Raw genomic sequence first — 23,005 nt, 5'->3', positions numbered from 1 at the left:
TTTTCTTGTGCTTGTGTTGTATTCTCTGTTGGAATATGATTATTTTTAAATGTGTAAAATGGGACAGTGTAACATGATACAACATATTTTCCTTCAGTTATGTCAGAGTTGGAAACATGGCTGCTCTTTTGCTCTTTCCCATCCGGTCGTCTATTAGTCACATAAACCTATAACCTATTTGGGTCTGAGGCGGTCCCTGGGGTGACTGAAAACAGCCGTCTCGGTCCCTTCAGGTGTGTCTGTGGCGGTGGAAACACAGCTTGAGACTAATTCCATCAGATTTCCTGGTCACTCGCTGAGCTAAGCTGTGTTTAATGAATGCTCTAATGGGCGGCGTGTACTGTGAAGAATGTAGAACAGGTTGCCCTTGCGGCTCCTGCTTTGACATAATTACACAAATTTGCCAAGGTCAGAGGGCGCCGCCGCTCTCTGCACTCCAAAACTGTCTGTATCACTTACACAGACACAGGTACAGTGACATAATGTGGTATTGCATGGGAGGAGGAGGATGATGATGGTACTTTCTGTGTAGTCAGCACTTATAGAATGAAGTTAATGAGAGATAATGATGCTGCCACAGAAGCATATGTTGCCTGAGGGGCCCGAGACATGACAGACTTTGCTTTTGAGGGTATAAAAAGTGGTTCTGTCAGGCCTCATGGAGCCAGAGAGGCACCCTGTTATCCTCTGAAGCCACGCCGGCTGAAGGGAGGGCCTGGTGTCTCCCTGTGTGAGGGCAGCTATCAGGGGGGGGGGGGGGGGGGGGCAGGGAAAACAACTGCAGAGATGTTCAGCTTGATTACCGTAAGACTCTAAGTGTGGCGGGGCCAGGCAGCACAGCAACACAAAGGAAATGACATGTCGTCTTCTCGTGAGGAATCATGTTTACATGTATCTGACTGCAAACAAACAAACCCACCCTGAGGGACCGATAAGCAAACTGCTCGCAGCACAGAGGATATTGTCAAATCATTTGCTGTCTTTGTAGAATAACTGACTGTGATGTGACCCTCTAGGCTGACAGTTCAGATGGAGATAGTGATCATTGATCCTGAGTTCAAATGTCTGATAAGACATGATTGTAAGTGTAACATGTTGGGCATTACAGTTTTCTGTTGCTCAACACACCCGTAACAGATAAACTATCATGATAACCTTCCTGCACGCTCACAATAACCAAATCCCCTTATCTGTCTTATCTGACAGGCAGAGATGAGAAGAAAAGTACCTGTGCGACAACGTAAAATACTCCATTACAATTAAAGGTCCTGCATTTAAAGTACTTCAGTAAAGTACAGAATTATTATCAGCAAAATGTACTTTTTGATCAGTACAGACAGAGGCCCCCTGTGAGTGTTTTTACAGTCACATTAACCCACACGCAGCATTTTACTGTTGCAGCTCGCCGAGGTGGAGCTAGTTTTATAACCAGTTACATCTGTTCAGTGGTCCCAGCCTAGGGGTCAATCCCCTCCTAAAGGTCACAAGATAAATCTGAGCTTGAACACCAGAACTAGAGATATAGTCTTCTTTTGTTCTATGCCCTCTTCAAAATTTGGCACCTACATTACTCTAACTGCCGACAGTTCAGCCACAGATTCAGGTGTGTTACTGCTGCCTTCAAATGGAGCTTGTGAGCTCCTGGTTACGACATGGCCCTGGTTACGAGATGCCCTCTGTTTGGAGAAGCAGGCAGGAGTTCAATATGGAAGCTACGCAATGTACTGCTGTTGATGGGGTGCAGCAACAAAACATATTTTAGTCACCTCAAAAAAAAAACCATATCTGTATCAGTTTAAGTGTACACTATATAGAGAGTATTTTGACTGCTTTACCTTTTCATCACGCAGCCTGTTCTGCTGGGGTAGCTGCTTCAATTCCCCATCTATGCTCTCGACAAAGCCACCAGACTCCATTGAGAAAAACAGTAATTTTAGTTCACTGAACACAGGAGCTGCTGGTCTACTGCTGCTTCAAACAGTGAATTAGTTTGTGTTATTGTGTGACTTTGGTGACTCAAAACCAACCCTTTTAAACGCCAAAGTCACACAATTACACACAAAAAATAACTGTTCATTTCAGCAGTAGACCAGCAGCTCCTGTGTTCAGCGATGTTAAATCACTGCTTTTCTCAATGGAGTCTGGCTTTGAAAAGAGCGATGTAACAGGTTCATCTTCCCATTGGAAATCACTGTCTGGCATTAAGGTAAAGCTGTGAAAATAATCTAAATATAGCATACACTTAAACTGATTTTAGCCTACATGTCGGACTCCGGCCTGCTTCTTCAAATTGGTGTGTGCTAACTGACATCTACTGTTGCCGATATATTGTCTATGGATAAGTACCTCATACAAACCCACTTCAAAAATTCTGAACTATCACTTTCAGGTTATCCAACTACCATACTGTAGCTAGATGAGGCCCACATATGAGCCATCTTTCTCACTCCACTCCTCCAGTACTCTTTTATTTCAAAATAAAAGTTTTCAGCTTTAGTCGCCACTGACTCAAGTGACATCACTAAACAGACCTTGATGTATAAAAGTGGTGACGTTCCCCTTTAACCCTTTGAAACTTGGAGTGACGTCATTTTTCTTGTGCTGCTTTCACACACCTTCCACAAAGCTTTTTGACACCTGAGGAAATTGGTTTGATTTCTTCTCCTTCTCTACACACTTTTTTCAAGGCAACCTGCTCAGGTGTCAAAGGGTTAAGAGAGGAAATAACTCTTTGGTGGAGCTGCACATAGACGTCTGTAACAAAGGGCCCCAGCTAGACACTGCACTTTTCTAAGAAGTCACAAACAGATTGGAAACCACTCATTTAATCTTTAACTGTGTATTGTATTTTACAAGCTCATCATATTTGTCTTTCTATTTATATAAAATCTTAATCTGAGAAGTAACCAGTAACTTCATCTTTCTAACCCTGGCTACACACGGAGACGGCACCGACCATATAAGGTTTATCTGATCTCGATCTCTGGGGATCATCGCAGGAAGATAAAAGAACATACGAGGCACGATAGCTCATGTGCTTTGAGCTTTACAGCCAATCATCTCTCTAGAATCAGGTTAACTGCAAAAAAAAAAGTTATCTTTATGAACCTACAGTTGGCTTTTGGCATCATGTTTTGATATGACTCATCTTATTTTAATTGCATCGATCACCTTATTTCCTCAGAGCCCTCTTATCTGCGCTCCTCCATTATATATTACAGTTGATAGAGTAGATGACTTGTCATAACAGATAAGACAAAGCCTGACCAGCTCTGGGTATTATGTCAGGCTTATTTGTCGAGGGGAATGTGCAACAGAGAGGTGGGAGGTTGATGAAGAAAGACATGAAGAATTATTTAAATACTTTCTCAGAATCTCTTATCTACAGGAATGCTTTTGAATAATATTTAGTCATACTTAATTAAATTGATACCAGTGGTATCCTGTTACAGATTACTGGCACCAGGTTTGTGATAAAGCACCTCATCGTCTTGCACAAGTGCTCAGAGCCGCTCTACCTTTCATCCACTTCTGTGACTTGTGTTTTTGACAGAGAGCTGCACTCGGCTGAAGAGGGCCTTTTGTTTCTCAGCAGTTCGCCGCCTCCAGAGAGGTGCAGCAGGCCACTGGGCCACAGTGTGTGCGTATGTGTGTGTGTCTTCCCTGGCAACAATCACCACTGTGAGGCAGCCCCCTCTCCGTACTCACATGCCTGCTCTCGTCAGCCTCCTACCCAGGTCACATGAGCAGGGCCCCCAGTCAACCTGACCCGCTGAGATCCCTCCTCACATGGGGCCCCGTTAGAAGCCCACACCTTGGCATGTCACGTCACCTCCCCCGGACCTGTGCGGTGGTAATGCTGATCGGTCATCGCAGGGACGCACAGATTGCTCACTCCAAACAGCCCTATTGGATAACACCGCAGAGATAAAGTTTATTGTAACTTCTGCAGATATGCACCGGCCCTGAACCCTGGCACACAAAGCTGTAGGGTGCCTAATTTAAAACAGAATCCAGCATAATATTATCTGTAGTTTTCATTAAGGACATGACAACAGGAAGCCTTCAACATTAATGCAGCCATCATTAAAATGTTTATATTGAAAAATTACTTTGTGTGAAAGGTGTCGCTCATAGTAATGGGTTCCAACAAGGTCTCACTCCTAACTCGTCAAATACCGATGCCTCCATGTCAGATACAAATGCACAGAGGTACAGTTCAGTGTCTGTATGAGACACATCAAGCAGTGTAATTTTTTGACACTACCACCTACTACTGTAATATAAAGAGCAAGAAAATTAGCACAGGTGGATGAGTCAGACTTTCACCCAGGACACCGCTGTTCATGTCCACTGTGAAACCAAAAGTCAACCAAGTTATTTTAGGGTTTCCCACACATTTGTTTTTGGCAGCCTGCCACGAAAAAACATCTGCCACCACGTTTAGATTTTCTATTATCGTAGCTGGATTGTTAATAGGAGCGCAGTTGGAATATAGATATCCTTCAGAGAGTACTCTGGGCACAGACGGAGCAGCAGAACATCAGGTACTGCCACAGAGGAGGAAACACTGTATTTCAATAATAACACAACATAATACGCTGATATATCTCATTAGGTAGTAAATATTATAATTATAATATATATTTGTGGGGACACATTCCCCCCAGTATTAGCCTAAATAAGCTCAAAATGTCCCCCTCAATGACTTCTAATTAAGAACACAGAGGAAAAAAAATTGCTATGCTACGGCCACCATGCACTGCTGTCTACAATACTCAGTGGCAGATGTAATCATAGTCAAAAATAAAACTTAACAAATTGCCTCTATTATTACCACCAGTTTCACTATTATGGTGAACTGCAGTTCTGCGTGGCCTTTGTCAAAGTGGCATTGCCGTACCCCAACAGAAGTGCTGTTTTACTGCTGTGGGTTTTTAGTAAAGTGTTGGTATGTCATAAAAAGGTCATAGTATAGTATGCTATAAATAAGTCATAGTAAGTGCACTTTAGCCCCTCAGCCCTCAATCATATACCAGCTCCTTAAAACAGCACTCAGCAATGAAAACCTGAAGAACCCCTGATCTAAATGTTGGTTAGATTTGGTTAGTGTTAAAAAGGTGATTACAGCCCTGATGTCAAGGCAAGTGATGTGTGTCATGTAATATGACGTTACATTAAGTTAGTAGCAAATGTACTTAGTTTAAGCCACAACAAGATGTTTTTTCTAAACCAAACAACCTGCTTTGGAGTTTAACAAGCAGAAACTGTACATTTACTGTGAAAACTGAAGTTTATTTGAAAAAGACACTGCATGTAATGAGTGTACATTGACATGTTGCCCCTTAGCATTCAAAACTGACGCTAGAGAGGTACCTAGAGCATCATAAGCCCCTTTCCAACTGCACAGACACCCACTAACACCTGCTAACATCTGGCTTTTTTATTAAATAGGAAAGGTAGGTAGGAAATTCAGCATTTACACCCAGTTTAAATAACTCTGCAGTAGTATTTATTAGCTCTGACTCCGATTAGTATAGATGGAAACGCAACACCTGGGTGAACCTCTTTAATGGCAAGATGCAAAGGCACGCCACCACAAATACCGTCTCTCCACCCAAGCAGTGCTCAAACATTGCTCCAAATTAGTCTGCACCAAGTTTGAAAGACAAAAAGAAAATGAAGTGACCACTGTGACAATTCCACTGGCGGCCATTTTGCTTTCTACGGTTTACAGAAAACTTGTTTACACGCTCTGATGTTGGTGGAAAAGGGAGAACAGTTTGACTGTGCAGGGTGGTATACCTTACTGGTTTAAAGGTATACCGTGATATAAAGGTTAATGGTTGTCATACCATGTACATTTGCTTATCTACAATATTGGGGAAAAAAATCCAACTAGACGTAGAATCTCACCTTTATTTTAGTTATTTTCAAAAGGGAGACTTTTAACACATGCTTCTACAAAAGGAAACAAACGAAAAAATGGTTTCAAGTTCCAATTATAGTAATAAATCATTTATTCAACCAAAAATAATCGTTCTGTTCCTTTAAGGATCATTCTGACTGATGATAATAATAACTGTTAAATACCGTGAAACCGCAATATTTTCTGACACGGTTATCACACCATGAAAATCTCACAGTGTTCCAACCCTAGTCAGTATTTGACGAGTTGGGTTCACCACAGATCTACTTACAATTTTAGCATCTTTCAGCTCATTGTTTTGGTTTTCAGACCCACAACTTTACTGTTTTGGTTCACTCCCTCAGCTCTCACAGAGTTGTTTTGGGCTGGGCAACTGTTAATGGAAAATTTATAAACTCGCCAGCCACTGTATGCCAACACAAATGGCCAACAGACAATGGCATCAACAAGCTGATGAAGAAAGAGGAGCATTTAGCAGCTAAAAGCTAACTTTAAGGGATGTTTGCCAATTTTCAACCTGCCTTGTATTATAATCAGTGTCAGAAATTAGCAAGGGCCACGGGCCATTTGGCCCGCAATTTATCCAAGAATGCCCCCAAAAGCCATGTTCCGGGGGCCAAAATTGCCCCCAGGTTTTCGAAACAACTATATGTATTTATATTTTTAACAGTATTACAATCTGACATTAAAGTATAATTTTATTTTCATTAAATTAATTTACCGTCACGTCTACAACTCATTTTCCAGACATAATCAACGAGATTGCACTGATTACGTGAGAGTAATCTGACAGAGAAGGGGAGGGGGCTTTGCTGTACCATAAGTATAAATTAACCATTTCTTGGGTGATCTGTGTCTACACAATGACAAATTAATGAAAAATTAAGGTAGAATGAATGTTAAATTTTAAATTAACTTACTTCCAGGATTGCATCTAAGGAATTTATAGTAATTTGGCCTTTTTAACAGTAAAAGTAACTGTAATGTGGTGAAACATTAGTACTGCTATCAGTAGATTAATGGTTAAATCATCACATTTAAACTGGTTGAATTATAGGAAATCTGAGTGATATTTTGCAACCATAACTTTATGTAACCCATTATTTATTTCATTTATAGTGGTTTCTACTGAAGAGTGAAGACACTATCTTAGTTGGTTTTGCTTTTCATGTGCTTATTGTTAGAACATAATTACAATTTTTGATGGCCCCCAAACATTTTGAAAATGCCCCCATTTTTTAGACCATGGGGGCCAAAATTGCCCCCAAAATATTTTGTTAATTTCATACCCTGATTATAATGATGTATGTAACAGGTGTATATGAACTGTGGTTAACTTCTCTTCATCTTACCAGATCTCCCTGCTCATCTGTCGCCTCAAATCCGCTCCAGGGCTGTTGCTGAACTACAGGTTGTACTATGACATCTTAATGGCCGCCATCACGAACACATGAAGTGAGTCAAGAGATAAACCTGCCTGTCTCTCTTGCGCTCTCAAACTCAGATAAAACGATTAAAATAGGCAATACTGATCAAATATGAATCACGATTCTGTCACCGAGTTGTCTGTTTGTCGCCTGAACGTTTCTAGAATCATATTTTAGCTTATAGTTTAACTGTAATGCTAGATTATTTGCTAACAGCTAGCCGCCATTTTGTTTCCAGTGGTCGAAAACGGCCGGGCTCGTATTACGTCACCCATCAACAGGAGCGTTCATTGGTCTGGTCTGGTACGACGCAGTGCATTCTGGTAGTTGTAGGTTTTCTATCTCTTGAGCCAAACTGAATGCCACAGCCATTTTTCTCTGTTTTCTCTGGTCATTTAGCACCAATTTAATTATTTTGTTTCTTTCTACCACATAGACAGCCTAATATTATAAAGAGACCATCTTTCCAGCAGTATGATTCAGATAAATCAGTTTTTATTTTTCAGATTGTGGTCCAATTGCAATTAATTCTCCACTGTTATTTTGGATGTTGCTGTGTTTTGATGTACCATCCTGTATTATTAATGTGTAGCTCACAGGTTTTTTTGGAGTATGACATTACTGAGGTATTTAAATGTGACAGCTCTTCTGACATTGTTCGAGTCACTTTGCCATGAATGAAAAGGATAAAAATCCAAGTCTGGAAATAAGTCAAATTTTGCATCTCTCTGTTTTCATTTTGAGTCTCCTCCTTGTCAGTATGACCAGGGAGGCCCCTGACACTTTGGGTCCCTGGGTCTGTGCCTGGTAGGCCCAATCAGTAATCCATCCATGAGTTAAATGTTCCTGATGTTTCTCCATCATGAGACTTCTTCAGTGTGAAATGCAGGGTTATCTCTGCCCTGGTTGTCTCCATTTGCTAATCCAAACCTCTGTGCCTGGGTCATTTTTGTCAAGGGGCCATGGAGTGGGTCCCTGGTGTTTCTAGGGGCCTCTGTGCTCAGAGCTGCCCAGGCATAGCGGTAGCAGAGGAAAACCAGCCCACTTATGAGCATCATTATGGAGGCGGAGATGCCCACTCCGATGGCTGAACCGACTTGCTGTCGGACAGGAGCTGCAGGGAGCTGGAACTTAGGAGGAAAGTCTATGGTGCTGTTGTGGAGCACAGAGCTCATGTTCCACGCCAGCGGCACCAAGCAGAAGGTCCCCGTCAGCACATACAGGGTCCCTGCCAGCACGAAGACCAGCCTGATGTTCCTACGATCCTCCACAGAGAAGTAAACCATCCTCATGGCCACTGCAGCGGTGATGTTCCCCACCAGGCCGCTGATCAGCGCCAGCACCATCAGCACCTGAGCCACGGGGATCTCTGCAGGAGCAAAGCTGTCTGAGATGCTGATGCTCTGACAGTTCTCCATGCTGGGGAGGGCGTGACTGTAGAAACACGCCTTCCAGATACCCACCCAGGCCACACCCGAGGTGATGACGGACACATCAGCGACGTGCCAGAGGCGCCACTCGTTGAGGCCGGTTGTGGTCAGGATGAGGATCCATGCCAGAAACCCGACAACCAGGGCCAGGAACTGCAGGTGAGCTGTGTGAGACAGGTAAATCATCCTGCCCTGTGTGACTGCTAATGATCAAAGAGACTGATCACTGACTCACACATTGTGCCTCACATCCATCACACCTGCTGAAAACACAAACATACACATCTGTGTTAACACATGTTCTCAGAGCTGTTCTCAGTTTATCCACATTAATATTCTTTCAATATTTTATATATAATTTTCATACAAAGTTTTTAAGACAATATATTTTCTTTACCTGCTATAGATAAGTTTCCTTTGGCACAAGATATCAAGACAGCATAAACCTTGAGTGATCTGAATATACCTGCTCTTATACTCTTTCTCCTAAATGCTGAAATATATAGACAAGAAGTAAAAAAAAACAAAACATGTAAAAATACAATGCAAGTGTTTGGTATATACAACAGTTTTTTGTAGCTCTATCTCGGCTGGAAACGCAGCGACATCTTGGTAAAAAACAACTGCTCTTTGTAGCACTTGCCCAGCTGGTAAAGGACCATCTCTTGGTAAAAAAACAAAATGCTTTTTGTGTCACTATCCTGGCAGGAAATGCAACGATGTCTCAGTGAACAACAATGGCTTTTGGTGCAAATCCCAGCTGGAAACATGGTGATGTCTCTGTAAAAACCGACTGCTTTGCATGGCACTAACCCAGCAGAAACACAGCAATGTCTTGGTGAAAAAAAAGGTTTTTGTGGCACCATCTCTGCAGGAAACAGCTGTGCCTGTGTAAAAAAACAACCACTTTTGGTACCAAAATCATAGCTGGAAACACGATATCTCTGTAAAAACCATCTCCTCTCGTGCCACTATCCGAAACGTAGGAAAGTCTCGGTCAAAAACAACTGCTTTTTGTGGTGCTAACTCGGCAGGAAACACGGTGACATCTAGGTCAAAAAGGAACGCTTTTCGTGACACTATCCTGGCAGGAAATGCAGTAATGTCCCGGTCAAAAAAATAATAATTTTTGGTACCAAAATCACAGCTGGAAATACGACAATATCTCAGTTAAAAACAACCACTTTTTGTGGCACTATCCTGGCAGGAAACATGGTGATGGCTAGTTCATAAACAACTGCTTTTGGTGGCAAAATCATAGCTAGAACAGGGTGACATCTCAGTCAAAAAGGACCGCTTTTCATGGCACTATCCTGGCAGGTAATGCAGTAATGTCTCGGTCAAAAACATTTTTGGTACCAAAATCATAGACGGAAACACAACAATATTTCAGTTAAAAAGAACCACTTTTTGTGGCACCATCCTGACAGGAAACATGGTGATGGCTAGTCAAAAAACAACCGCATCATAGCTAGAAATGGGGTGATATCTCGGTGAAAGAACACTCCATTTTCGTACCACTATCCCGACAGAAAACAAAGTGATGTCTCACTCAAAAACAACCACTTTCCATGATACTATCCTGGCACGAAATGCAGTAATGTCCTGGTCAAACCACAACCATTTTTGGTACCAAAATCATGACTGGAAACTTGACAATATTTCAGTTAAAAACAACCACTATTTGTGGCACTATCCCTGCTGGAAACGCAGCAAAGTCTTGGTCAGAAACAACTGCTTTCCATGACACTATCCCAGCAGGCAACATAGCAGTATCTTGGTAAAAACAATTGCTTTCATGACACTATCCTGGCTGAAAACGCAGTACATACCTGTTCAAGCATTACTGGAGTTAATGATTGTCCATATAAATCTGTACATGTTCTGCAGTAAAATAAAATGTGTCGTCCTTTTACTCACCTTGATGTGTCTCAGGTTCTACTTTTCTTGTTCTAGCTACAAACTGAATCCCTGCACAGATGCTTTGTTTATCACAGGAGACTGAGTCTGTGTGACAGTCCACATGTTGCTTTGTGACACCTGACACCTGTTAAAGATACTCCAAAGTCTTTACCCTCCACTTTATCAGCAGAGAGGAAGGCGTGGGCCAGTTAATGAGTGACAGTGAAGAATGATCCGATCGCTGAACAGAAATCAATCACACACGACAGGAGAGCGTGACTTCAGCAGACTCTTTATTTGATATAAAGGAGCGCAGCTGGTAAAGTGTTAAGAGCTGGGCTGTAGCAGTGCATGAAGCGTGTCAAACTGTAACAAATGTGCACAACAAACATCTTCCAACAGGGTTTACCTCTGTGAGACTGACTCAATCTATACAGTCTGACATTTAGACATCTGACAGATTGAAGCCGTAGCTGGTCACAATGCTTTGGAATGATTCCATATTTGGTTGCAAAATGATCAACTGCAACAATTTTTAGTGTTGAAATTTATCTAGAAGTCAAGTAACAACCGTGGTAACTAAGCATTCAACATCTGCACCGTGAAAAACAAAACACAGTGAAGTAGTAAGACAAAATACAGAAACACTTGGTCAACTTATTCGTGGCAAATATCATTATCTAAAAAGTTTTTTTCCTGGCTGTGAATAAAACAGAGCAGCAACATGCAGACATGGATGAAGAGACCGGGCAGTGTTCGCAGTGACGTCCCAGGCACTTCAACGTGGATTCACTTGAGTTAAAGTCTGGATGTGAAGTGCTTCTGCTTGGTGAAGTTGGACAAGTGCTCTCTTTCTTTGCAGGTACATTCACACGGCTGCTGCTGCACTGACACCTCACTGGTTTTATCTTGTTTCAACCAAATCACCAGAAAAGATGCTGGCATTGTGCACCTCTGCAAACCATGGATACACAACATTTGTAGGTTATTATGTTGCCGATATGTTGAAACTTTTGTTAACATGTGGTTAGGTTTAGGCACGAGAGAAAAGATCTTGTGTTGGCTCACAGTGAATTCATATGGTGTCGGAATAAAATAAAATTTACATGAGCGCCACCTGAAGTTGAAAAACAACTTGGAAATCTGGTGAATGTTTTGGTACAGATGTTGCCAGGTTGACGTCATATATGCAGAAACATGGTGGACGAAAGCAGATGTTCAGTTGATGTTATACTGCATGCTATTTTTTGCTCATATGTAATTTGTAATGTGGTATCAGGTTGTAACTGTGAGCTGCTGCCTGTGTGGAGGGAACTAGATCAGTTTGAAAAGTTATGTATTAGCGCTGGTCGGGTAAAGCAACATTTTAGTAGTTTCAGGGGATGTACTGGTGCAGCAATAAGTCTGGGACAAAATCACTCTGTAATATGAAACTTATCAACGTGTTGTTTAAACGCTCTGTACAATTTAATACAACACGTCTTCCTTGTAGCGTCCATGTTATTTCAAACTCATGAACACACCAAAGTTGGGAGAACCACTTTCCAACTCAGGGAAAAGGGACCATCCGAGGAGCAGGTGAATGCAGCATTTAAAAACACGATTTTGGGGGCACAATTCCTGCTGGAAATGCAGCGATGTCTAGGTAAAAAACAACCGCTTTTGGTGGCGCTATCACCACAGGCACGGCACAGAGGGTTTCTGGTTCGAACCCAGGGTGGGGGTGTGCAGAGTTTGCATGTTCTCCCTGTGTCAGCGTGGGTTTCCTCCAGGTACTCCAGCTTCCTCCCACAGTCCAAAGACATGCAGGTTAATTGGTGACTCTAAATTGTCCGTAGGTGTGAATGTGAGTGGTTGTCTGTCTCTATGTGTCAGCCCTGTGATAGTCTGGTGACCTGACAAGGGTGTACCCCACCTCTTGGCTCCAGCCCCCCGACGGCCCCTAACAGGATAAGCGGGTATGGAAAATGAATGAACATCTTCTTTGTAGCGTCCATGTTGTCTCCACATTATGACTTAAAATTCATGAACACACCAAAGTTGGAAGAACCATTTCCAAACTCTCTATCCGAGGAGCATGTGAATGAAGCATAAAAATACCCCGTTTTGATGGCGCTGTCCGTGCTGGAGAAACAGTGAGAGCTCGCTAATAAACACTTGAGTTTAGTGCCTAAATGACTCGTTAAATCACATCTGGTTTTGTTGTTTGTTGGTCTCTAACAGTGGTGTGCAGATTGGCAGGTGTCATGACAATCAGTTCTTATACTGCGTCACTTTTGAAATGTTGATATGATACGTATGAAAAGTGCAAATATAACTTTATCGTGGCTTGCAGAAACGTTTAATGACAACGTTTTCTTGTGGCAACTGGTCTGTCTGTTTATTGCAGAAGAAAAGTTTCTTCAGTGAGGAAAGCGCGACACAAAATCTTAGTAAAAGGCCACTAGTTTATATATAAATGTTAACAAAACCTTTGAGTTTACTGAAATATTCGGCCAGATCTGACGGGTTGTTTAAAAAGGATTTGTGAAATTATTCAAACATGATAAATACTCCTAGTTGCTCAGCGTGTGCCACACATCAGGTAGCATGGCTGCTCAGATCAGCTGAAGATAAAATACTGTCCCCTCCTGCGCAGATTCAAAAGGCTACAATAAATTACTAAAAAAAAACAACATAAAAATAAAAACAAAGCAAAAATGGCATGAAAGACTTTAGATACAGTGGTTGGGTGATGCCAGGAAAAGCTGCATCTTTCACAAAGGAGTTACTGATGGATGCTGTGAGTCCGAGTGGTGTTGTGGCAGAAGAAGTGAAGGAGGAAGACGTGCTGAGGCTTCACCACAGAACTGAAACATGCCTGTTTGTCTCTGCAGATTCCTCATCTCTGTCTCCCTCTGTTGGAGACAGGGCTCAACTGCAACTTGGAGCAACAAGTCTTAATCATGAGGCTGTTTCAGAGCCAATCGGTGTCCAGCATATTCACAAGGCGAGCCTCTGCTCTATCGGCAGACTGTCCGTCAGACACTTGAGCTGCTCCTCGCCCAGTTTGATTTTGTCCTCAAGCTTGCGCTGCTCGATGATGAGCGCAGACTTCATCTTGACAAAGTGCTCGTAGTCTGTAAGGCTGTCCTCCGGCAGGTGGTTGGAGAGGATGTCGTAAACCACGCGTTCCCGACGGTCCAGGTTCTCCTTCAGCTCCTTCGCATCCTCGTGCTGTCGAATCAGCAGCTTCCTCTTCTCAATCAATGTACGCTGGAGATGACAGAGACACGGGAGGATTTGAGAAGAGAAGAGAAAAATCCAAACTCTACCATTTTTAACCTTACTGCTTAACTGGTAACTTAGGTATTTTTCAACCTGGACCCTACAGTGTTTGTTTTTGCCACTGACAGGCTCAGATTGTTATTTTAAGTGTCTGACAACATTATGGGAAGAATCCCTACAGAAAGAGACCTTTTAAATTGACAATGAACAATTGCCCATTAACATTACACTGCAGCATTCTCTCAATACTGGACCAGTTTTAAATATTGTTGTCTTCATTCACCACTTAAGCCCAGTTTAGAACAAAGTATGCAACAAGCGAGCTGAAACAAAGAACTGCTTGCAATGTGCTGTTCTGCAATGTTTTAAAAACCTGCCGTTTCACACCAATGCAACTAGATGAGATGGTGTATCATCTCTATGCAACAACTCTCTGTACTTCTGTTCTGATTTGCAGCTTTTCAGGTTGATTTTGTGGCTGAATATAATTTGTAGCTTCTTAAAATATGACTGAGGATAGTGATAGTGAGATACTGGCTACAGCTGCATTTGTAGTAGTGATGAAACGGTAAAAACATAAACAAAACGAGCATCAGATGGACTGTATTCATATTTAATACGCCACAATAATGTAAATTTACCGGCGCCAATTAATCAGTCAATAAGAGTGAGTGTGTGGGCGGGGCATAAGAACATACAGTGAGCAGCAGCAGCGACCCACCATGAGGATGGACACAGAGAGCTCGGTGTCTGCGGTCATTGTGACTATACCAGCGGACTTCCCTATAAGCTAATTGGCTGTTGAAACAGGTGACGTGCTTTACGTTCTAAAACCAGCCGTCTGTGATTTGACCAGCGGAGTTGCAGGTGACACCATCAGCCGGCCAGTTCACACTGCTGCAACGTTCCAAAAGGGTTTTGTCTTATTCGAATCTTTGGTCTGAACTGGGCTTCAGACACAAAAACTTGGGGAAATAGGGCCCAGGTTAAAAAATACCAAAGTTAGCCTTCAACATTTACTCACCCTCTCCCCAGCAGTGGCGTCCTCCTCCAGACTGTTGAGGGCGTTCTCCACTCTGGCCAGTCGGCCCGACAGGGACAGCAGCAGACTCACCACCTTGTCCAAATCCCCGACAAACATCCTGAACTTGTCCAGCTCGTTGGGTTTGCACACCTGCTGGACTCGGGCCTCCACCTCGTCTCCCAGAGCGTTGTTGTCGAGGACGTCCTCCTGAAGACTCTCCCGGGCCTCGCGCAAAACCTGCAGCTTCTTGCTGAGGCTGTCGATCAGCTCTTGCTGCAGAAGGACATAAAAAAACCCCCAGAAGATATCAAAGAAAAAATCTCTTTAATCTCAACTTTACTCCAAGATTAATTTGTTATGTTACACTTCCCAGACACGCTCATGTCCACAGAGTTATGTTTCGTCATCATATGAACACTGAGGGGGTTCAGTGAGTGTGTGGTACCTTCTTATTGGCCAGATCAATGTCCAGCTCGTCCTCCGAGTCTTCCTCTTCCACCTGCTCCTGCATGTCCTTCATCTTAATAAGGAGCTCAGCTTTGGGAGCAGATGTGCTGTAATAGGTAGAGCTGGTCACCATGGTAACGGCTGCCAAACTGTCCTCCTTTTCCCTGAAACACCAGTAACAAATACACAAGTTAAACTTCTGACAAAACAAACAAAGGGCCTCATGAAAGACTCACTTGTACAAACACTTCTGTTCTGCTCTTTAGTGACAATTTTCGAGCACTTAGATTTTTCTTTTAGCTGCTAACACAGTGCTGACAGATGTTTTATTTTTCTGTGCAACAGAATTTTTAATGTTCAGGTTGGTTTGATCAAGATTGTGTTCCTATGACTAACACATGAGAATGTTAGAGCTGGATTTTTCAACCATTTATGAATTACTTTTAGCACATTATTACGCCTGTTTAGCCATTTAGTTTTTGCTGTTTCACCTGCTTATTCATTAAGTTCAGCTAATTATTTCAAATGTTAATCCTTTCTAACTAAACCATAAGTAATATTAGTTTAGCCACTCTACAATCTTTCTGTGTGCACCCAGGCAACTTCAGAAGTATCTCCTAGGGCAAGCCAAAATCTTAAGGCACACATGTATTTATATCTGTGCACATTAGCTTCTATAAGATCTGTTATCACTCTTATAATGACATATATATTTGTTTTTATTTATTTATATCAAGAAACAATTGACAACCAAGCATTACTCGTGAAATATTTAACAAAATTATTTAAGAATTCATTTTAAACTTTTTAAAATTACATCAAAGCACCAGTAACACATCCATTTCAATGGGCAGTAATGTAGGATAATGTGATGTGTCACACACGTGAATGGCAACAAGTAAGTTCCCCAATTTTTAAAATTAAATTACATTTTATAGCTAGTTTGCCTTGTTATTCGGAAAAGTGTGTGCACAACATACTGATACAGTCAATTAAAAACTCATTCATAACTTTTTGTATAGGCCCAGTTGAATATTGCAGTAATAATGTGTAGTTATCACAAAATCCCACAGCACACCATTTGAGAACCACTGTCCGAGGGTTCAGTATCACTGGTTTGAAATCACTCATCTAATATCACTTACTAATCCATCTCCATATCATACCACTCATTATAAACCCCTTAGCTTTAATAATATATATTGTGTCTTCATGTAAAAAAAAATGCTGTCTTCATTTTTTAAATGGTGTGGCATTGCCGTGATGGGATATCATTTGCAGCTGTATTAATAATTTCTTATTGGTCAACCTATACAAATTCTAAAACTGTAAGATTCGTCTGCAGATGTTTGACAGCAGGACTTTAAGCTCCGCTGTGTGAAATGAATAAAACAACAAAAGGACCAGGTCGCCTCATATTAGCACCGATTATGCTAACGATGAACTCTAATGAACTCCCACATCCTCATGAGCAGGTGGTGCTTATCAAGTAAACCAAGGAATTTTATGTCTGTCACGTTAAAGAGAATTTAATCAGTCAGACTTGGATCACTCGTACGAGCAAACTTCGCAGGAAACTACGAGGGATTCAGGAGACGAATCTGAAAATGTTCTTGCATGAGGTCCTTTTTTAGGGGGCCCCTTCAGTATTGAATGAGTCATGCATTTGAATAATTTTAACCTCACAAATGACTAAATGTTTACAAAGCTAATGATTTTCCAGGAGCGATTAAACACCTCAGGTTTTTACATATCAAACAAACTGGATATGCTGAGAGTAAATACACCTCAGGTCACACCAGGTAAGCTAAGCAGGTGAGCTGTGTACACACTAAAAGTGCCTTGAACGATGCAATGAACCTTTATCACAGCAGACATTTTGACTTGTAGGAAAAGTACAGGTGAAACTGATAACATTAACGATGGCTCAGATTCATTAAGTTTGCAAGTGAGCTGTTCCCCTGCTCTAAATGGAATGCAGCCATCATTAATGTTGTTAAATACATCCGTGCTTTTCCTTCTGTGACATGTCAAAATGTCTAAGAAATAGTCTGGATCTTCTGAAGTGGGGTTGTATGAGCTACTAATTAATAGTCAGTGTATTACATACAGTAGATATCAGTTGGCATGCCCCCAGTTTGGCGAAGCAGGCAGTCCGGGCGCAAGAGACCTTAGCAATGTGCTGCTGTGAACAGGGGATGGTATTTTAGCGACCTAAAAAACTCAATATCAGTTTTAAGTGTACACTATATTCACTACATTACCTCGCTGTCAGACAGCCATTTCCATCAGGAAAATTTTACCTCACAGAACACGGGAGCTTCTGGTCTACTGGTGCCTCAACTGGTTAGTTTGTTTGTGTTATTGTGTGACTTTGGTGATTCTTTATTAACCCTTTTAAAGACCAAAGTTACACAATAAGGGGCCGTACACATGTTGCATCTTTAACCACGTGGAAAATGGATAAGTACCTCAAACAACCCCACCTCAAAAGATCCAAACTATCCCTTTAAGCACTCCAGTTGCTCACAGTTATAAACAGTATGTGAGGCTGACCTTTCCTCAGCAGGGCGGCTGACTGCGTGTTTCGTGGGCACCTTCCTGCGCTGGTGACCTCCTTCCAACAGCTGCTCTCCCTGAGGGAAGATTCCCTCCATCAAGTCCATGGTGGTCTTCATCTTGCTCTGGTCCAGAATATCAACCAGTGATTTATCCTTGCCCATGATGTCCCTGGCCAGCTCCTCTCTCTTCTGGTCCTCGTCAGACAGCCCTGTGGTTACCGTCGCCCTGGTGCTGCTGGGCTGATCAGCGGGCTGCGGCGGCTGCTGACTGTGGAAGCTGATTTGATCTCCAACAGTGGTCATGTACGTATCTCTCTGGGGCTTTGGGTCTGTCTGGACGGCCGGCATGCTGTCGGGCTCCCTCTGCCGAGTAAATGCACAGAAGACTGAGTCCTGCCCTGCAGCTCCCAGACTGCCGAGCCTGGTCACACCAGGACCCTCAGCTTCGAAAGCAGGGGGGTCACTGTGCTGCAGATATGGACAATTCTCCTTCTCTGTGACCCCCTCTGTGTGGACAATCCTGATGGGCACTTTCTTCCCTGCAGAGTGGTGCTCGATCACATGCTCCATCCTGAAATATCACAGACACAGACAGAAACAATCTTTGAGTTTATATCTGAAAGGAGGAGGAAATCTCGTCATTCCTGCCATACGTCAATTTAAAGTTTCACTGCATGATGGCAACTGAGATTTTTTCCATGCCCAGTCTGCTGGAATATCCGAGACATCTGGACTCCTCCCACCACATTGGTTTCTGCTCGCTGCAATAATCCTGCTTGCAGTCAGAAGTTCACTACAGATGATACCAATTAGTTCTGAACCAGGAAGATGAACAAACAGCTTCACAGAGAGGGCATTTAGACTCCATTTTCTGCATTTAGCTGAAGTATGCTCAGACCGCCAGTGGCTTTAAAAGACATGTGGAGAATCCTTTTAATTTACTGCGGCTTGATAGCACTCACGAGTTGATTCTACAAAGGCAGTGACTCTCAATAAGCTTCTTTGTAGCATAAGGACATGATGAGTTACAGCCACTGTGGGTCACTGGGTGTCAGTTAAACAGCTGCAGCAATACTACGCACTTCTGAATAAATCTCCAAACAAAATAAAGTTTACCTGTTTGAGTCTTCATCCTGTAGAGAGGCCGGAGGCTTGTCGCTGAGTCTCTGTGGGGAAAACTGTGGAGATGGAGAGCGCTGCCCCTCCATAGTGGCCGGCCCTGCAGCTCTGTAGGAGGAAGCCTGGGGAGACGAGGCAGGCTGAGGATTGGATGTTGATAGATGGTGCACTACCCCTTGTCCTTTGTCCACAAGTCCTTTGCCCTGCTCTGAATCTCCCTTTGCAGAGTGGGTGGGGACGAAGGCGGAGTTAGGGTCAGCGTTTGGAGAGCAGTGGGTGAAGACTTCACTCTGGGAACCGGTGAAGAACTCGTGGGAGTCGACCTCTGGGCATTTGGGTGGGGGAGGCTTCTCCAGAGCAGAGGGCTTCCTCCTCGGCCCAGACGGCGGCTCGGCGTGGCTGTGGTCCTCAGGCTGAGGCAGGGTGGATTCTGTGAGACTGTGAGAGATAGATGTAGGTCTGTGGTTCACGGTGGCAGCTTTGTGTCTGCAGTCAGGGTTGCTTCCTGGGTTCATGGGTGGAGGGGGTGGCGCTGGGTAATGCTCAAACTCTACTGGTTTTTCTCTCACTTTACAGTCACCAGGGCCTCTGTCAGAGAACCTGAGGAACACAATAGAAAGCTTTTAATTACACACTGTTCAACAGGCAGGCAGCGTGGGCTATCATCTGCAGCTCAATCAAATAATACACTGTGGCAGAGGCCTTGTTCGTCTCTCCGGCAGCCACTATGATTATTATGCCAGCGTGACAAGACACACGTCTCCCTCTCCTCTGCAAGCCTCCTCCCTGGTAACTGCTCAGCTGGCAGCCTGAAGAGGAATATTTCAGTTCCCACAAGTCAGCATAGAGGAATAAATAATCCTCCAGTGCAAAGAAGCAAGACCGGATCACTTTTTCCTGCCTGATTCACATTTACAGTTTTAACTCTTTGAGGGTAAAGTCAGACATGGAGGAGGAACAAGGGTTCAAAACTCAGAGATCATGGGAATCATTACAGGCCTGACAGTGGACTAAAGGAGGTGACTGTATACTAACATTTTAACAAGTGTGTGTTCTGTGCTTTAGTATAATTTAACCAGTCCCTTCAGGCTTTCATGGGCTCTGTGGAGGGTTGTTGTGGCCCTACAATGCCTGATTTCTGGCAGCTTTTCCGAAAGAAACTGTGATGCGTCGCACCTGTTACAAAACAGTTTACCCCAGCTTTCAGAATCTAGCAGAAATTTTTGTTGGTTAATGTGAGATGCTCGAATCACATTAGGTCTGCATCTTCACAATAGTGTAATAAAAGGCTATTCAATGACAGCTGGGACACAGTTTTTGACCCCATGGAAGCTATTAGTTATGAACATGGGTTTTGATTGTGCACAACTACTATGTTTGTCATAATCAATCGCTGACATGAAACACGCACAATGTAACTAGACCCGTGATGTTGGAGAGTTACAGCAGACGGCACAAGAAATAAAGGGATGGTGTTTGCTCAGGTGCTCTCTGGGTGTGCTTGGCCTGACAGAATTTTTGGGTACACTTAAATGGCTGGTGGCCGATACATCATAGAACATTTGCATATAGAAAACATATGTTTTTAGCCTTTTATTATGGATTTTTCAATAATTACAGAGTTTTAATTCTCACCCATATTTTTATTTGTCGTATAAAACATTTTCCGACTGCAGACACCTCAGTGAAACAAGTCAATCCTCCCCATGTTCTATAATAGTGCGCCAGCTGCTGAGCCTTTTGGTGACTGCAGACCAGATTTCAATGTGCATGTGTAGTACCACGTTAGTATGATGCTGTGACTTCTCCTCTTTAAACCTCCTTGCCAGAAACAAGGAAGTGAGTTTGGTGACTCTTGGGAAACTATGATAATTGGTCAAATATGCAGAAAAGTTGCAGTGATTGGACAAAATTGCACAGTTGCAGGGATTGGTTGAATTTGCGTCAACTGTTGCGATGTTGACAAAGCAACATCCTGGAGGGGCTGATTTAACGTCACGACACATTGGAACAACACATTGGAACAACACATTGGAACAACACGTTGGAACGCTGTCATTAACTTCATTCCAGACTATATGGTAAAAGCATGCAAACCCGTCACATACTGTAGTTTCATGCTCACAGATTACATTTCCATGCATGCTCTGATACAAATTCAATTAGGAGTAATCAGAGAACATCAACACATAAATCATGCAGCTTTGATTTAAGACAAAACTCTGCAGTCACAAGATACAGAACGGTGACTTCTGGACAGACGGACGCCCTAACTCAAACCTCCCAGTTGCAATTCTTACAAGCTGTGACAAGTTACCCAATGAGCAACTCTTACAGCAGCTTACCCCTCCTTCATACCTCAGCCTCAGCTCTGCGGAGGGTGCGAGAAAGTTAACAGAGATATTACTGCAGTATCCAGCAGGAGGGATATGGGTTATGTATCTGTGCTGTAGGTGTATGGATACAAAACACTAACAAATGTAAGACAGTTATCTGTGTCCATATGGTAAATAATTACTTAAATGAAAACTTTAACCTCCAAATGATCATTTATATGTCAGTTACTCACTGTGTGTTATGCTGAATTCCGGTTTTCTCACATGCCTCTTGTGAACGAAGAAACCAAAAACGGAGAAAATATTTTCTCAAAACATATGTTTACAAACTAACACACAACTCGTGCAGTATAATCCAAGTCTCATTTATCAAGTCGTATGCTAAACAGACAGCCCTTTTCGATAGGGATCTGAATGTAAAATGAGATATATCAATGCTAACTTTAAAGCAAGACTCCACTGACAAAAACAATAATTTTACCTCGCTGAACACAGGAGCTGCTGCTACCGCTGCCTCGATCAGTTCGGTTGTCTGTGTCACTGTGTGACTTTGGTGAATCAGAACTAACCCTTTAAAACACTTAAGTTTCATTTTTAGTTCAGTTCCCCATCTGAAAGGGCTGACTATTTGAGAAGTACTGAGCATATGACTCGACAAATGAGACTTGGATTATACTGCAGGAGTCGCGTGAGTTTGTAAACGGATGTTTTGATGTTTCCTGTTGTTCAGTGCGGACCTCTATGACTTCAATTCATCAAAACCTTTATCCATTTTTTGGATTCTTGAAAGCATTCAAGAAAAACAAAGCTTTCTTTATGAATTCAACCTAAGACAAGGTGATGAACTGCTATAATAATGGTCATTTGGGGAAGTATTGGTGAAGTATTCCTGCCCATCAAAGTTGCCCAAACATCATTACTTTCTTCTCTGATCCTTTCACTGTGAACTTCTTTGTCAAATATGAGAATGAAACACATTTAAAATAAAGCCAAGGTATGAGCTATAATACAGCTACACTAACATTAAATACAGTACAACTCGATAATTGTAAAAAAGAAATGAATGAACCAACTCACCCTATGTGACGTTTTACTGCTGTCATTTCCATAGAGCACTAGTAAAAAAAAGCGACTCACACTGTGTGTCTGCCGGCTGTCTGTGACAGAAGCCACCTGTTGGTATCTCTTTACACCTGTATCAATAACACTATCTGGGTGGAGCATGTCTCACTTAGCTCATCTCTCAGACTTTTCAATGACAGTAACATCCTCTGCACTGTTGTTGTAATGCAAACGTGAGTGTCATCTGGTGTGGCTGCGACAATGGAGGTTGCTCAAGACAAGATACTCTACACCCTTCAATGAGTTTCAACTGTGGGAGTTTAGGTAATGCATAAAGACTTCTGAATAACTGGTTACAAACCATGAAGTCATCTTGACCACGTCACTGTACATAGTTTAGATATGATTCTGAGTAACTGGGGAATAAAGAGAACAATGTTTCTATATTATTGGTATTTAAAAGAGACCTATTGTGCTCATTTTTAGGTTCATACTTCAAAA

At 42.5% G+C, this 23,005-nt stretch overlaps 2 protein-coding genes across 7 annotated transcripts in view; both read right to left on the bottom strand.

Annotated features, from left to right (window-relative positions):
- Positions 1 to 7,853: 7,853 nt before the first annotated feature.
- cldn34a (claudin 34a) lies at positions 7,854 to 10,872 on the bottom strand. 2 transcript variants are annotated; one of them, XM_050055114.1, is made up of 2 exons: positions 10,707 to 10,872; positions 7,854 to 9,049 (listed from the first exon to the last, which is right to left on the bottom strand). In XM_050055114.1, the coding sequence occupies exon 2, from the start codon at positions 8,970 to 8,972 to the stop codon at positions 8,217 to 8,219; it is 756 nt and encodes a 251-aa protein (XP_049911071.1). In that variant the 5' UTR covers positions 8,973 to 9,049; positions 10,707 to 10,872; the 3' UTR covers positions 7,854 to 8,216. The 2 variants fall into 2 exon arrangements, with proteins under 2 accessions (XP_049911071.1, XP_049911072.1); XM_050055115.1 differs by lacking the exon at positions 10,707 to 10,872 and adding an exon at positions 9,184 to 9,290.
- Positions 10,873 to 10,964: 92 nt separating this feature from the next.
- The window catches only part of shroom2a (shroom family member 2a), a 60,396-nt gene continuing 48,355 nt past the window's right edge, over positions 10,965 to 23,005 (bottom strand). For all 5 annotated transcript variants that reach the window (XM_050055099.1, XM_050055101.1, XM_050055104.1 and 2 more), the window contains 5 exons: positions 19,104 to 19,706; positions 17,983 to 18,558; positions 15,425 to 15,590; positions 14,980 to 15,252; positions 10,965 to 13,943 (listed from right to left, as the gene is read on the bottom strand). In XM_050055099.1, coding sequence (XP_049911056.1) covers positions 13,671 to 13,943; positions 14,980 to 15,252; positions 15,425 to 15,590; positions 17,983 to 18,558; positions 19,104 to 19,706 — 1,891 coding nt within the window. In that variant the 3' untranslated portion in view covers positions 10,965 to 13,670. The remainder of the gene's footprint in view (positions 13,944 to 14,979; positions 15,253 to 15,424; positions 15,591 to 17,982; positions 18,559 to 19,103; positions 19,707 to 23,005) is intronic.

This window comes from Epinephelus moara, chromosome 10, assembly GCF_006386435.1.
Source record: "Epinephelus moara isolate mb chromosome 10, YSFRI_EMoa_1.0, whole genome shotgun sequence".
Lineage (NCBI taxonomy): Eukaryota > Metazoa > Chordata > Actinopteri > Perciformes > Serranidae > Epinephelus > Epinephelus moara.
This window is presented reverse-complemented; position numbering and strand designations above follow the sequence as displayed.

Excerpts from the sequence above, each read along its gene's own strand:
- cldn34a (XM_050055114.1), bottom strand. The coding sequence starts at position 8,972 with ATGATTTACCTGTCTCACACAGCTCACCTGCAGTTCCTGGCCCTGGTT.